The sequence below is a fragment of the Corvus hawaiiensis genome, chromosome 8 (assembly GCF_020740725.1).
Source record: "Corvus hawaiiensis isolate bCorHaw1 chromosome 8, bCorHaw1.pri.cur, whole genome shotgun sequence".
NCBI lineage: Eukaryota > Metazoa > Chordata > Aves > Passeriformes > Corvidae > Corvus > Corvus hawaiiensis.
Window position 1 is genome coordinate 658,744 of NC_063220.1, and position 16,328 is coordinate 675,071.

At 48.6% G+C, this 16,328-nt stretch overlaps 1 protein-coding gene across 8 annotated transcripts in view; it reads right to left on the reverse strand.

Annotated features, from left to right (window-relative positions):
• The window catches only part of INPP5A (inositol polyphosphate-5-phosphatase A), a 194,636-nt gene extending 183,183 nt beyond the window's left edge, over nt 1-11,453 (reverse strand). For 5 of the 8 annotated variants that reach the window (XM_048310967.1, XM_048310965.1, XM_048310968.1 and 2 more), the window contains exon 1: nt 11,338-11,453. In XM_048310967.1, coding sequence (XP_048166924.1) covers nt 11,338-11,412 — 75 coding nt within the window. In that variant the 5' untranslated portion in view covers nt 11,413-11,453. The remainder of the gene's footprint in view (nt 1-11,337) is intronic. The other 3 variants (XM_048310971.1, XM_048310972.1, XM_048310973.1) reach the window with 1 other exon arrangement.
• Nucleotides 11,454-16,328: the final 4,875 nt, after the last annotated feature.

The window sequence follows — 16,328 nt, forward strand, 5'->3', positions numbered from 1 at the left end:
TCTGGCTCTTTCCCACTTCTGAAGTAACTGGGAACAGTGTATTTATTTGCTACTGAAATGTCAACAGAAAAGCAAACAAAACCCACCAGAGCTGCAAGCCTGACTTGGAGATTCCAGTTCCCACACACTAAGAGGGTATGAGGAAGTTTTCACAAGATTTAGAGACTTTATAAGCTGACAGACAACATGCATGGTTTTCCTCCAATTTTCAGGAAAGCATGCACACGTTCCAGTTCCTGGACCAGTCACTCGGCAAAGCATCTGGAAATGGTCTACACTGATAACAGAAATGCAGATAAAAAGGAAAGAGGATTTGCCACAAAATGTTGAACAGAGAAGTATGCTGTCATCCCTAGCAAGTGCTGGGAAGCAAAGGGCAATGGCATCAGCAACAAAAATAAAACCAAGGAAAAAATGTATAATGTCTGGCTACAGAGTCACTAAATGTGATGGAGTTCTGGAGGTCCACCTCCCTGCTCAAGCAAAGTCTCCCAAGAGTCAGGTGCTCAGGGCCTTGTCCAGATGGCTTCCAAGTACCTCCAATGATGGAGGTGCCACCACCTCTCTGCCATTTCCTTATGAACCTTTCTTGCACTGCTCTGGATGTAGCAGTTTCTACCTTTATCTGTTCAACATGGACTTTCATTATACAACACTGAATGTTCACAGAAGTTCATTATTTTTAAGAAACACAACCAAGCCTTGCATTGAAATTCACCTACTTATCAAGGATATCTCCCTTCACCTGACACAATTCTGTCTTCATCCATCCTGGGATATAATTTTCTGTTCACACACTTCAGTGACACTATAATGATAGTAACAGCCTACACGAACAAGTAGATCCACACAACATTCATATAATTTAGGAAAAAGTGGGAAAGGAACTGCAGATCTTTCTTTGTTGAGATAAGCAAAAGGTGCACAATGGTCATAAATAACAAATACTTTAATATTTAGTAAGGACAGCTGAAGAGAAAAGGGCTTGTTCCTTTTTGCTTAAAGGCTGTCCCACAAGACAAATGAGAACTGGCTTCAGAGCCTGGTGAACAGTGGAGCCAGGATCAGGCCTGTCCTCCCAGCCCAGAAAAACAACACTGCCAGTTCATGAAAATAAACTTGTTTTAGCAGAAGATTTTTGGGTCACATCCAGTTCTCTGAAGTGAGTGGGTTGGTCCTATCATACTGTCCCCACCCAGTTCTTGACTCCTTCATGTGCCTGGCAGCATTTGAAGTTAAAAATAAATTTAAAAAAAATCCAAACAGTTTTTCAATTTCTTCCTCCAATAAAAAGCATGACAGGAATTCTAGATCAAAACTTTCACTTTGAACAGACGGTTTTAAAAAACATTTTGAATGGTGAGGTCAGGGACACAAACAGCCAACACTTTTGTCAAAGGGAACCTTCTTTGTGCAAGTCTGCTGCAGCGCTGGACCAAATGACAGCTGTCTTCCCGAGAGTGCACAGAAAGGTCTTCACTGCCCAGAGAGTCCTTAAATAAAAATTCTGAAGTGATTAAAACAGAGCCAATGCTGGCTGATGGTACTTCATGAGTACAGACTTTCCTCAAGTGATTTTTGTACTATTTCTTTTCCTATTCACTTGACACACAAAGTTCAGCATACAGTTCCTACAGGAAAACTAGTTTTGCTTTTCCAAAAGGATTGGTAAAGCCTCTAAACTTAGAGAGTTTGCCACACCAGGAAAACAAAAAACTTCAAAACAAGCTCCTATCACATCACTTTAAAAGATTTAATGAAAGAATTCAGAATTAGGTCCCACTCCCAATGCCTGTGTGCCTCTCACTGTTCACCCACTGCAGTGCCAAGAGTGCCACAAGCCCGGTACAGATGTGCTCTAAAGAGTCCAGCCACTAATATGCACTGCCTTGCCAACACATTCAAGCATTCAAGGACAATTAAAAAAAAAAAAAATTCTTTTCAAGAATGCAGTGGAAAATGGAAAGTGAGGAGTGAACATGTAGAGGCAGCTCTACCTCGTGTGAAGTACAACAAACAGGTTTTGGATACTGCGTGTTCCCATGGCACCCAGTGCCTGTGATCGGCCGCTCCTGCGCTGTGCGAGTGAGGCCTCATACCAAGAGCTGAACGTTCTGGAGAAGGTGACGTTATCTACATCCTGTAAACAGTCTCTGTGAGCCTCACCAAAGTGCAGACCCACACGGAGCATCTTCCTTGCTTTTACTTACTCCCATAACTAAAGAGAGCTGGTTTTGCTTTGAGCTTGTGCAAGCCAAGAACCTCTTGTTAAGCAGAAGGCTCACACATCTCAGATGATCTGAGCCTTTGTTTTGCCAGGAGCTTCTCCAGTAACCCAAGGTGGTGCATGCCCATACAGGCTGTGCTGCAGTCCATATGAGGTGCTCCTCTGTCTTTCTTGAGCCAAGGCTGAAGGAACAAGCCATTGCTGTGGCTCTCACCCATGGCCTAAGAGGAACAGTGCATGGGTTCCAGATGCAAACCAGCCCAAATCAACATTTTTTTCCTTCTGCCTTCAAAGACTGACCACAAGTAAGATGTGAGCAAATGCCATGCTTCCAGTGCTTCTGGAGCTGTCAGTGATCTGCAAGGAGCAGGTAACCCCAGACCATGGATAGTGGAGAGCAAAGCCCAGACCATGGATGGTGGGGAGCCGGCAGGCTGGCTGTGGCCTTTAGCATAGACAGGAAGTGGGCAAACACAAAACCACGTGTTCGGCTTAGAAACAAGAGCTTGTGTGTGAGAGAGGTCAGGATTTTTTCTCCTTCACCCACATGTTATCCAAAAGGCCTGGCTGGGCAGAACCCCTGGCTGGCCTCTGCCCAGGGCAGGCAGCCCTGCACACCATGCATCACCCATCGCCTTCTTTTTGGCTCTGCTACAATTTGGTGTGACACTAAAGCCTTTCCTGACTAGATCTTCTGGCTGTGAACTGTATTAAAAAATAAACCAAGGTGAAATCAGGGAAAAGAAGAGGAGACAAAAAAGACAGGGACAGGAGAATTTGGCAAGGAATATAGGTGGGACAGCTTTTCACCAACTTGGGAAACAGTACAAGGAAAGATCAGAAGCTGTTTTACTGCGGACAAAGCAAAACCTGAAGGGACAATCCTTCCAGTCACAAACCACAAGCAAAAGAAAAGCTCTCCATGTTGCACCTTGCCACTTGCAACCACATCCCTGAGCCATGGGTCCCCACCTCGAATTACAGCCCAGAGGTCTCAGCTGCAGTGCAGTGTGATAAACACCCAGGTGTCAGTGACGGTCACACCCCCTAAGAGCTGCTGGAAACAAACCTAAGGTACCTACACCACGAGAGAAGAAAACCTGTGACAACACCACAGGTTAATTGCTTTCCTTAGCTTTAATGTTCTGCTTTCAAGGATATCATCTGTTACAGCTGGCTGACTCATGAAGATGAGTGCTTAACAACTTGAAGACATTAATGAAAACCATCAATTATATCTGACTTCAAATATCATACAAGAACAATGAACACTTTTGTTTGCTTCAGTAAATGCTTTAACTTCAAGCTTTGCCAATAACAGGAAAAGTGTTAGAAAATAAAGTGATTAAATAAAATTTTTACATTTTTAAATGATGTACAAATACTGATACTAGTGCTAAGAGTGTTGAATAACTACTACACACCATTGGAAGAAAAGAAGCAAAAGTAGCATTTTACTTTTAAAACTCTCTCTTCCCCAGAATGATGATTATTGTGTTTAATGTGACCTTCTCCACAATATAAAAAATAACACATTTCCATGGAAATTTCAGCAGGGGAAGATGCCACTGCAGTAATAGAGATGCCAAAAGGATGCCAAAGGACTCTGACAGGCCATTCAAGCAGCCACTGAGGTCAGAAAATCCTATTTTCCTGTGACCACTTCCTGTTCTCCACTAAGAGGGTGAAACAAGATGATTAGAGAATATCAAATAAAGTATTAACCTACTCTAACACAGATGTATTTTGAGAGTTTCCACATACTAAAAGCACACAACTAGCTTGCAGTCACACCTGTCTGCCTGACTTTTTTTTTTTTTTTTTTTTCTTTCTCCAATTTAAGGTAAGAGTTTAGGGGCAGAGGACAAAGCAAAGCTACAGACAAAGTGGCTGATCCTCTGCAGGGTGGTAGAAGAGACATCTTCCAGAGCCACACTTAAAGCCAGTTTGTCTTCCAAGGTAGTTCAGTCACTTGATTTCCTCTTCCCACTAGGATGCCAAGGCACAGCGTGCCCATGGTGGAGAGGAAACTGAGTTTAACCCGTGGGATCTCCTCTTCAACAGAGGAAAGAGAGTGTTCAGGACAGCCACACTCACCTTCCTGATGGCGTACAAGGCACCCACAAAACTACAAATCAAAAAGACTCCTTTAAGTGACTCGCTTCAAATCATAAATGAGGAGTAAGGGGAGAGCTTCCAGAAGGAGGTGAGTACACATGATACCAGAAAGGGAAAGAAAGTGTCTGAGGTAAAAAGAAGAAATACATTAGTGAGGGTAGAAGATATAAACAGTATGATGAAATAAATAATAGAAAAGGGGAAACAGAAATAGTAAGTAAAAACCAGATCAGCTTTTTATGTAAATCATTAAATTTGAGGGCTTGACTGGTAGTCTTTGAAGTCAAATTTTGTGGTAAGAAAATTGATGATGAGAACTTTGGAACAGAACAAAATCTTTACAATATGGCCTAGAGCTTGTCCAAGCTAAAAAACTATCAGATCTGCATGTAAAGCTTTCTTCCTATGGTATCCTATTCATATTGCATAGTATCATATTCAAATATGAAATAAAATAGGAACAAAGTCCTTTTAAACAATCACACTGATATAGTGGTGATTTGTGGAAACCCAACAAGCTGCAAAATGCCAACTCTACTGCTATAAAACCACATTAAAAGAAAGGTGTGATTATAATGCACTTTGCCACTATTACCTCCTCATGTTCCATGTGCTCCTGTTGTCAGTGATAGCACTTAATCACAAGGAAAGAAAAGATTGTCTATAAGATAAGCCTCTGAGCATCCTCCTTAAAGGAGGCTAAACACTGTACCAGCTCTTAATGGAAACTCTTTTGCTCAGAAAACTGTAAAACTATCTGCTAAAGAAAAAAAGTGCTAGGTTTTTGCTAAAGAAAAAAGTAGATTTTTTTAAGCATACAACTCCATCTTGGAGGAAACCTCCACCCTCTGTGCTGCCTGTACTGTTACTGTTCCAGTCATCTTCAGTAAATTAGAGCTTTAAATTTACAAGTACATGGATGCACAATAACGTGCCACTGCTTTGTTGCATGTCTGCTTTAGGTCTTGCTCCTCATTTATATTTAAAAGAGGACTTTGCTCTGCAGTTCATACTCAACTCTCAGTACAGCTCAGGGGCTGAAGGGGAAGGGCTGCTGATGAGCAGGACACTCACAGCCTTCACATGGGAAGTGCTGGAGATGGGGATGTTCTGCGGGGGGGCACTGGTCACCAGTAACCCCCCAGCACACACTGATACGTGTCCTTAGCCTACCCTAGGCGTGCCAAGAGCTGGGTTACTTAGAGCTGACACTCAGGGAGCCGTAAATCAGGACAAGTATTTAGCTCCTCTCCGAGCAGGCTGTGAGGGATTGACACTGACCTTGTCAAACCACACAGCTGCGAGCACATCACCCGCTGTGCACGTCTGACACCATCACCCACCAAAGACCAAACAAAGGAGGAGTTACTAACGGGTACCACTCCTCAGACAGCCTACAGCTGTGTCAAAGCACATGCACCAGCACCTGCTTCTTGTCCCGAGACACCTGCAAAAAGCACCTCTGTAACACAGGCCAGCTTGGGCACTGCTGCTGGTGCAGCTCCACCGTATGGCCCAAGCCCACCAGCTGCCCACACACACATCCCTCAGCTCATCCCCCAGCGCAAAATACAAGCAGCAGTGAATTTTCAAACCAAAATCCCTTTTCACAGCATCATACTAAGAAGGGCACACAAAGCCAGGGCTATTCTGCAGCCAGGTCTACCTCAAAATTTCACCTTCTGCACAGGGAGTTTAGAATGGAGTAAAACAAGAAAGCCTCCTAAAATACAACATAAACATGAGTACGGTAGAAACTGTAGGAAAAACTTTTGAGATTCTGCCATAGAAAACCAAACAAACAGAAGGCAGCAACAATACTTAAGAAATTAACAAGGCCACTCCCACAACAAAAAAACACCAGAAAGAAGACACCAAAACAACCAGAAACTGGAAGGCACAGAGTCAGATAAAGAGAAGTTGGAGACTACTTATTTCTACAGTTCCCATCATAAAGAACATTGAAAAATACTTTTCCTATTATAAATACTATGTTATTGCTCAAAAGTACATAGCCCTCAAACCCAAGTCTGAGCTGTGAGCGCACAATCTTGCGGCATCAAAGAGAGCAAGACAATAACCCCCCAAGTCTGGAGCCCTTGGGAGCCAGCCAAAGTGCTCAGTGCCAAGCTCAGCCCTGGCAGGCTCCAGCCTGCCAGATCCCCCTGGCCATAGCCCCAGCTCCCACTGAACTTTGGGCAGCACAGCGACAGGAGTATGGACCCACTGGCAAAGACGGGCCAGGACTCTTCTCCCACCAGCCTCTCCCCTCTTCCTCAGTTCTGCTGCTCTTGCCCTCACCTGGCTAGAACACAAGCCCAGGCTCCCCACTCCCTCCCTGCCAGCTGCCAATCCAGCACACCTGCGGGAATGCTCCCACACACTGAAACAACCCCGAGAAACATCACTCTTACCTGGACAGGTTGGGTTAGTTTGATCTTCCACTCCAGATAACATCAACATTGCCTGACCATAAGGATGGGTTAAGTGTTTCTCAGCAGTGAAATCAAGAGTTTCTTTTAAAAAGCCACAATGAATCAAACATTACCTTTCACTCAATCTCATAGCTGTGATTTGAAGAGAGCATGCCTTGAATTGAAACATGCTAGTCTTAATGCTTATTTAGAAATCAAACCCGAACTAATACATTTCCCATCCTACCACATTCAAAACATTCCACAAAATACAAACAATTATTCATGGGGGGAAAAAAATAGAAGAAAACAAAATGAAAGCCAAAAAACCTCTTACAGTTATCAGCTAATACCAGCTAAATACACAGATGTCCAATACAAAAACAAATCTACGCCCACTGCTTCAGAATCAGAAAATTAGGATCAGACACGATAAAGAGACACTACACTGTGATCACCACCCATCAGAAGGGCGGGCTGTTTTGAAAAATTATTATGGGAACTACTTCTACTTCAAATTCAATTGACAGACTTCAGCTTTTAAGAGAAGTAAAGAATATTTCAAGTTCATACTCAGAATTAAATAATAACTTTATTTATAATAGTACTACAAATGGGACTTAAAACAGGAAATTCCATCCCTGCCCTCTTTGTGTACTGTATGAAAAAGGGACACATCCACCCAAATGTGGATAGGTGAAGACCACCTTGGAATGTCCAAGGTTATTGCCCTACGACGGCACTGTCACATGAAGGTCAGTGTTCTGTAGAGTCAAAGAAAATAGGGGCACAGGTAGGGCAGTAATGCTGTTAGTCATTTAAAATCATGGGTTATCAGCCCCATACAGCAATTTCCTGGCACACTTCTCCCCTCCTTCTCTTTTAAGCTAATAAAATAACATGTTCTGGTTAACTTTTACCTACCTTGTCATCATTGCACATCTATTCTGACTAAACCTGTCCTGAGAATTTAAGAATTACAAACATCTAGTGTATGAAGATGGAAGGGTTTCAGAAGCTCCAACCTGATTTAGGCTCATACATTCCAATTTCAAAGATAAGTGGAACAAATGAACTATTTTCCAACCCAGGGAGAAATGTCGGAACCTGTACAGCTAAGTCTGCTGGGCATATTGTAAATCCTTTCCCTAAAGATCTACATGGAGACACTAAACCACTGTTAAAGTCACCTAAAACTGACACTGAGTAAGACATGATTTTCAGGTGTGAGCACCAAGGTGGTTTTTCAGTGTTTGTGCCTGCACCCAGATGAACACACAGCACACAGTAACAAAACTTCTGGCACAGCCGTGACAACTGAATTGCAAAGATCTCCAGCTGCCTCCCAGCAGCAGAAGCAGCCACAGCTCCTGTGCTGCACTGGCCATGAGACGCGTGTGGTGAGGGAAGCTTTCTCCACACAGCCTCCCCTCGCCTGCTGCTCACACCCCGCTCCCAGGTGTCTGTCACAGGGGAAAACAAGCAGCACTCAGTCGTTTTAAATCAACTGAACAGAATGAAGGGGATATAGCAGACTGGGAAAAAACCTCAGGACATTAATTAAATCCCTGTACAGCAAAAGCAGTGCAGTGCCAGGCAGATGGATTCTGTGCCTACCACAGCCCTCAGCTCATTCCAAGGTACATGTGAAATGTTGTCAATGCAGCTAGAGGAAGCAAAGGAAGCAAGGAATCGGGGAGGGAGAGAAAGAGGAAGAGGATGGGATCACAGGTTTGGGTTGGAAGGGACTTTTAAAGATCATCTAGTTGAATTCCCCTGCCATGGGCAGCAGCATCAGAAGAGGGCAAAAAGAGAAAGAGTGACTCATGGGTAGCCTGAACTCCATCCTTTGTTACTGTGTATACTGTGATAAAACCAGGAAGAGATTCTATAGCAAGAAAAGCATTAAATGCTTAAGTAAACACAAAGGTAACAAAAATCATACACATTCATATTCACGAGATGCACATGTTCATGTAACTTGGAAGAATATTTGAAGATCTAACACTCCATTAATGTTTTTAATGAAGCAGCAAAACTACTAGAGGAATGAAATGAACCCAGCTCAGTCCCTCTTCACTTTTCCATGTTTATTCATGAGCTCCCAGGTCACCACTGCAACAGGTAATTAGTGGATGGGGATAGCTGGCAGGAACAAACCCGTGTGTTATCATAACCTGCTTCTGGCAATCGGAGAGCAAAAAAAAGCAATCTTCCCTTCTTTGCAAAAGTACAGCAGGTCAGCAACACCAGTGATCTAGGAAAGACTGTCCCCACCCAGGCAAACCTGCCTACCAAAGGCATTTTAAGCTATAAAATGCTGGTCCCAAGAGCATTTGCACACACAAGCAAACAGTGCTCACACAAAATACACATGAAGTGCAAATCACGCTGCTGCCACACAGCACCACTCAGGCTGCTGGGAACACACAGAGACGGGGCAGTGCAGAGCCATCACAGGGGTTTGCTGGTGGAAGGGGGGCAGGAGTCCCACCCTGCAGGGCCCCCCATCCCCAGAGCCCCCTGCCCAGACCCAGCCTGCCAACAGCAGCCGCCTACATGGGCGCCTGCCCTGGAGCTCCTGAATGTTTCCCAGAGGGCTCTGGCCCACAGCAGATGGGATCCCAGCACAAGAGCCAGCAGGACTGTGTGAGTGCGGGATACCTGCCCTGGCCATCCCATCTGCTCAGCGTTCCTGCACTGCCTTGTGACAGCACACACCATAACACTACCTCGAGGTCAGGCAACATCTGACTAAGAGTGCAGTGTTTAATTAAAATATATATTTCCCACTGAAATCAGAAATAGAAAACATGAGTTAAAGGAATGGGAAGTGGTTTTCCAGCCCAGCTCTGGCGCAGTCCATCAAAGCAAGTCCTTGTTCAGGACTGAAATCATTCCAGGTCACAGCAAAGAAACATATTCCTCGACTGCATGGGAAGGGCCCAGCAAGCAGAAGCAGCCACTGACAGCTCCCACACACAACTCAAGAGCCAAATCCCCAAACTCAGTTAATGTCACCTTTCCTGCACCCAAACTGCACTAATGTAACTCCAGAAGCTTGGCCAGGCAGCCACCAGTCCCAACTCCAACAGCCACACACCAGGACCACAACCACAGATGTTCAGAGCAGTCTGTCAGTTTCCCACCCTGCAGTGAAACTGATCCAAACGAGCTCGGTCTGGTTGCTGTAGAAAACTAAATTTTTCATGGCAAGGCAGTTGCTCGCTAGAACTGAAGCGCGTTTCCTCCGGTACAGCAAATGCTGCACAGGGAGCACGCTACAGGAACGCCCGGAGACGCAAATACCAACCAGGAACAACCAGGAAATGGCTGGGTCTGACAGCCAGGGATTCCTGCACTGACAGTGCTCTGAAGAGCCTGCTCTTATCAAAGCACAAGAGCACTTGGAGTTGCAGGGTTCATATGGATGGCAAGCTCGGTGACACAGAGGTGTCTTCACCCCTCGGCTCCAGCCATGGAGTACGAAAAAGGCAGGAACCCCACTGAACACACCGGCATCACTCACACATAGATGTCGTGTGTGCCCAAGGCCACAACCATGACAATTACTATGAAATGAGCATTTTCACAGTGTTCATTTAATACAAAGTGGCATGTTTAAGTGTAAAACTAACTATGGTGATAACTGTAGAAGTTTACTTAACTTGAAGAAAAGATGAACTGCATCCTTTGACTACAGCTGTTACGATCCAAGTGTGAACTTCAGAACAGCCTTTAAAGTGATGAAAAAGCAAAGCAGACTTTGAAGACCAGACAAAAAAACCCCTCGGTTATTGCATTTCGGGGCTCTGTGCATTGGGCTTAGAGCAAAGCCCGTTGTAAGATACAGCAAGAACACACAGCACAAGCCTGGACCCAATTCCATGCCAGATGCGTATTACTTTGCAACTAGCAAACCCCTGGACATGCTCCCCTCGGGCTGTGGGACGTGCCGGCATTGCTCGGGCCCAGGGGGGCTTTGCTGCTGGTTTCAGCGGCTCTCGGGGGTCAGTCTCCGGGGTGCGGGAGCCCAGCGATAGCCATCGACATCTGCCTTCATTCACGCACCCAACCGAGCGTTCCTCCCTCTGCTCGCTTGTGCCAGCTGCGGCTCTCGCCTTATTTGCAGCGATAAGAAACGTTCCCGAGGTTTGCCCGAACACACTACGCCGAACAGAAATTACGCTGCATTTTCGTGTCACACCGTGCCCGGCAGCCGGGGAGAAGCGCCCGGAGGCGGGCAGGGCGCTTCGGGGGGCTCCGCCGCTCCCCCAGGAGCCCCCGGACACTGCGGACGGTGTCACACGGCGACCACCTTGGGGACAGGGACACGGCACCGGCGTTCCCCGTCCCCCCCGCTCCTGGCGCTCCCACGGCTGCGCCGCCGCCCCGCGCCCCAGCCCTCGCTCCAGCAGAGCCGTCCCACCCCGGGAAGCGCCGGGACACGGCCGGGACGGCCGCCGGGCCCCCCTGCGCCACCGGCACCCGCGCTCGGGGCGGCAGCGCGGGGGGCGGGCGGCGCCGGGACCGGCGGCCCGCGAAGCCCCAGCTCCCCCCGGTGCCCGCGGTACTTACGTCGTCAAAGAGGGACCCGACGTTGGCGGTGACCAGGAGCACCCCGGCGCCGGCCGCGGCCGCCTTCCCCGCCATGGCGCGGGCGGAAGCGCGGCCGGGAGCGGCGGCGCTGCGGGGAGCCCGGGGGCGGGCGCGGGGCGCTGCGGCGAGCGGGGCGCCGGGCCCGCCCCGTCAGCGCAGCGAGAGCTCCCGGTGCAGGCAGCCCGCGAACATCCGCGCCCCGCGGGGCCGCGGCTCAGCGCTCGCCCGCCGCCGCGCTGCTGCTGCTGCTGCTGCTGCTGCCGGGACGGCTCCCGCCGGCGGAGGCTGGCGCCGGGCCGCGGCGCATGGCAGGGCGGCGGTGCCGGCGGGGCGGTGCGGGGCTCGGCGGGGCCGGTGCCGGGGCGGGTCCGGGCGCTCCGCGGTGCCGCCGCCGCTCCCGGCTGTGCGGGCGGGCGGGCGCGCCGGGATAGCGCTCTGCGCGCGCGACGTCACGGCCGCCTCGCGCCGCTCTTAAAAGGGCAACGCCACCCGCGGCGGGGCGCGCACACGCAGCCGGCAGCGCTGTCCCGCGGCCCGGCTGTCCCCGCGGCGGGGGCACGCGGGCGGGCGCTGCTTGGCGCGGCGGCCGCTCCCCGAAGACCGGGCGGGGCCCTTGGGCCCCCACCTGCGAGCGGCGGCGCTGCCCTGCCGGGGCGCGGGACGAGGCACGGCGGGGCGGGCGCTGCCTCCCGCGGGGGGCCGGCTCCCCAGGGCAACCGGGAGGTGTCCCCGGGGGCCCCCCGTGGGGATGGCAGCCGTAGCCCCGGCGGTGCCACCGCCCGAGCGAGGCTCGCGGGAAGCGGTGCCGGCACGGGGAAGGGCCCGGCGCAGCATCGCGATAGGGCTCTGTCGCAAGGGGTCGACGAGGTGGTTGGCGATGCTGGACAAGCATCCCGGCGCTCGGCCCGGGAGCGAACAGCCCCGCGGAGGGCTGGGCTCTAGGGGTCCGTGCAGAGCCTGGGGGTGCCCCAGAGTCTTCCGCAGCTCACGGCAACCCCCGCTGCGGAAGGAACCTGCTCGGTAACTTTGCTAAAGAAACGTGAGAAATGACAGATAAGTCACTGCTGCTTTGCGTGAAACATCCCCTGTGACGGTCCGTGTCTCACTGATCGGAGCAAGGGACACGACGCGCGGAAAGCCCGTGCCCGAGCTGGCCGAGGGTCAGAGCGGGGGAACGCTGAGCTGATGGGCCAGTCCTCTCAAGTCTCCTCTGAGGCGAACTTTCTCAGGCAGGGATGCGACCGGAACGGCAAAAGCTCTGCCAGATCCTGAGCGCCGGCCTTCCTTGTCAGAAGGTACAAATTAAATGTACAATTAAATAAAAAATGTATCGAAATTCTGGAATTCTGCCTCATCCATGGGATACTTGCTGACGTCCAGTGACCTGTGGCACACAGATAGATGCAATGCAGAGACACGGAACAGTGCTGGACTTCTCTGGAAAGTCTGGTCTAATGTTTTGTGCAGCTCCTGAGACAACTGTTGCATAAAGTTGCACTGTAGATAAGGTGATCTTATGTGGATGCAGCCATCAGAGCTGTCAAAAATGAGCTGATCCAAAACACTGTCCTGGTGTACCTTGTTATATTCACACACAAGGAAAAAGAAAATAAAATGGGGAAGGAACTTTTGCTGCTGCTGTGTTTTTGGCACAGTCTTACAGCTTTCGGCCAGCAGCGATTACATCAAAACCAGGGTATGCTGGAGGTAGCCGTGTCAGGTTACACCCAGCTGGAAAGGGATCCCAAGCCATATGGCATCCAGGTGAAAAGTTTGGCAGTGCTCAAGAACAGGAAAATAGAATGTAAAGAACCCAGCGAGGAATCGCTGCTGCGATGTGGAGGGACTCTGCCAATTGCTTTAGTAGAGGAAGTTCTACAGAGTGAGAGTATTGCAGCTGCACACAAGTAGAGCAAGTCCGACCAATGCCTGGGCTGATGGCTGTGAATCCCACACCTCCTGCAGAGACAGGAGTGGATAAAAGCTTAGAAAACAGGAACATAAAGTATCACAACATATATAAAGTGTTTTCAAGTGAGTTCCCAAGGGCTTTATCCAGGAAGGGATTATCATGGAAGCTGTTTCCAAAAGCAAGGGACGCTGAGCACTGAGTGAGGTGCAATGGTACCTGAGAGCAGTGGCTGTGTGTGGGGCAGCACAGGCCAGACAGAATATCCCACACCCCCACAGAGAAGCAAAGGGGACAGGACCAGCCCAGACATGTGGCCTGGGCAGCTCTGGCGGTGACCCATGGCAGGAAGGATTGAAGCTGGATTCTGGGTTGCTACAGAATCCAGTACAAACGTGATGGAAGATGGAGGGGAGGGGTAGAGGGGACATGAGCTGGTTTGCATTGGGCAATGCTGATACTTTGGTACCTGCTAAATTTGGATGAGCAAGATCTGTACCTGTGCTGTGTGGGAAAAAAGTAATTGGACAAATCCGTTTGAATATGAAGTTTGCCCGTGGCAATGGAAGCGAGCAGTAAGTAGAAGTGCTCATAAAAGGTGAGGGCTGACTTACATGTCCTCCCATGAATGTTAAACCTCAGTGGGTGCTGTAGAGCTGATGCTTTCCTCCACATACTGCAAAGGATAACTCTCAAGAGGGGATGGTACACTACAGTGGTGGGGAAATAGGAATAAGTATGAAAGTGACACTTCCCATCTGTTCAGTGAGCAGGAGCTGTGGCTGCCTCCAGCTGTGTCTGCACCAGCTCCAGCATTCCCAGCATGACCCTGAACTGAGTCCCACGGGCTCAAGGGTCAGAGGCAGGTCAGATATTTCTCTTCCTCCCCACACAGAGCTGGAGGGCAGTGGGAGCTGATCAGTGCATTACTGTGGGGAAAACACCACTACTGGCTAAGGTTGCTTCATGTTTCCTGTCACAGCTCCTCGTTTTCCAGTACTTAAAACCCAGACAGTGTAGTCTGAGTATTTCCAGTCTTGGTGCCTGCCTTGAATGCTAAGACTGAGCAAGAGAGCTCAAGAATCAGGTTAGTTTTTACAAAGTAGCTTTGCAACAATGAGGTAAAAATGGTCTCGAGGCTGAATTTTTCAAATCACCCTGAGGGTCAGATAAGTGCCCAACATCACTGTCTCCATGGATTTTTATTGCACAGCTTGGGAAACAATGTCACCGCTTGTAAAGGTGCCACAGAAGGTTGTCTTGTAGGCTTGGGATATTGTGTTTTTGACCCAAGTTGCAGTATTTTCACTGCTTTTCCTACTGAAATAAAACAGGAGTGTGGCAGCACCAGGCCAGTGCTTGGAGCTGCAGCTCCCTGTCCCTTGCGAAGGGATGACGGAGGGAGTGCTCACATGCCGGTTATGTAATCCCTCTATAATCGTGTGTGACTTACTTTCATCATTGCCTTTATGGCTCTACTAATTGGCTTATGCTTTTATTAGAAAGATCTTTATGAGGAGCTTTTTATGTGGGCAGGAATAACAGCAAAACCCCCAAATTACATCAGATTAACTTTTCAAACTCAATGTTGTGTTTTACTGTCTGAAAGCTCTTTTCTGACCCTGAAGGATGGATTCTGCTCTCCCCCTGAGAGGGATCTTAGTGAGATTTGTGAGACCTCCCAGTAACTGGTTAAATGGGCCATTTTGTACTTTCCAGGCTGCAAAATACAGATGAAGGAAATGGTCACAGTGCTTTCACTGTCATTTTTTTTGTTTTACACTTTGGGAGGTAGGAAGGGCCGCTCTAGTATCTGCTCCCTCCATTGACTTTGTTGCTGGTGCCACAGAAACCAGAGTAGAAAACCTCCAATAAGGTGCTCAGTGTCTATTCTGTGCCTCGGACCACAGGTCGCCAATGTCAGGTACAAGTGTCAGGCTGAGTCCTGCAGCTCTCACAGCTGCTACAGGTCCTTCATTTAGGTTCAAGTCATTTGAAATTCTTCTGAACCATTTCTGAACTGGACACAGCTTCAGCTATATTTCTCAGCAGAAACTTACTGCTGTCCATTATGAGATATTTTCTGCATAAAAAGGAAACTTCATGGTCTGTAGCTCCTGCGATAACTGTCCAGGACAGCTCTCTGGGAAGCATAGGACCTGCAGTGTCTGAAATCCATCCAGGTGAGCACTGACCATCCCTCTACCTCCTTTACAGGTCAGTAAAGGAGCTTTCCAACTGAGAGCACTGGCTTCCTACTATCTTCACTTGTACTGCTGAATTTTGGGCTTGCAGACTTGGGCTCTCAGGAACAAAGCCTCCAAGACTCAAAATCCTTAAGTCGGTCATAAATGTTAAAATTATTTCTGGGTGTAAGTGCTTACCTGGGTCCATAACATGGGCAGTTTTGTGGAGAGCCCATTTCAAGCCACAAACATCTCAAGAGGGAAGAGCTGTGCAGTAACTTAAGCTGAGGTTTTCCTACCAATTTTTTAGACCTTGGATGTTTGGATGTGAACACAGTAATACTGTGAGGGTCCTAGGGGGCAGGGGGCTCCCTGAGGCACTGGAGTCAGCAGAGCAGAGCCCAGGGTCTGCAGGTTTTGCTTAGATATGGAGCCTAAATATCTTTAAGTATCTCTAAGGATTGGCCCTATGAGCTGTTGAGATTTTTCCCTCAGGGTGAAACTCCCATCTCAGTGTCCCACACCTGCAGTGCCACTTGTATTTAAAGCCTTTTGCTGTGATTCTGGGCAGCTGCAACTGATCAGTTTAACACTGAAATTACAGGTGATACACATCGGAGCTGTTCACAGCCTAGCACACAGGTGCTGCCTGTTTTGTCTCTGGAGGGTGGCAGAGACCAGCAGCATCTGCTCACACTCCAAGCCATGAGGGAGGCAACAAGGACAAATGTAACTTCGGACAGATATGGACTGTTTTCTATAATCGTTACAAATGCCATTTCTTTTATTTAAAATTCTCTTTTAAGGTGCTGCCATTTGATCAGGTCTATGACACAGATGTATTTCCTTGTATTTCCTGGAGTGGGTGTCCCTTA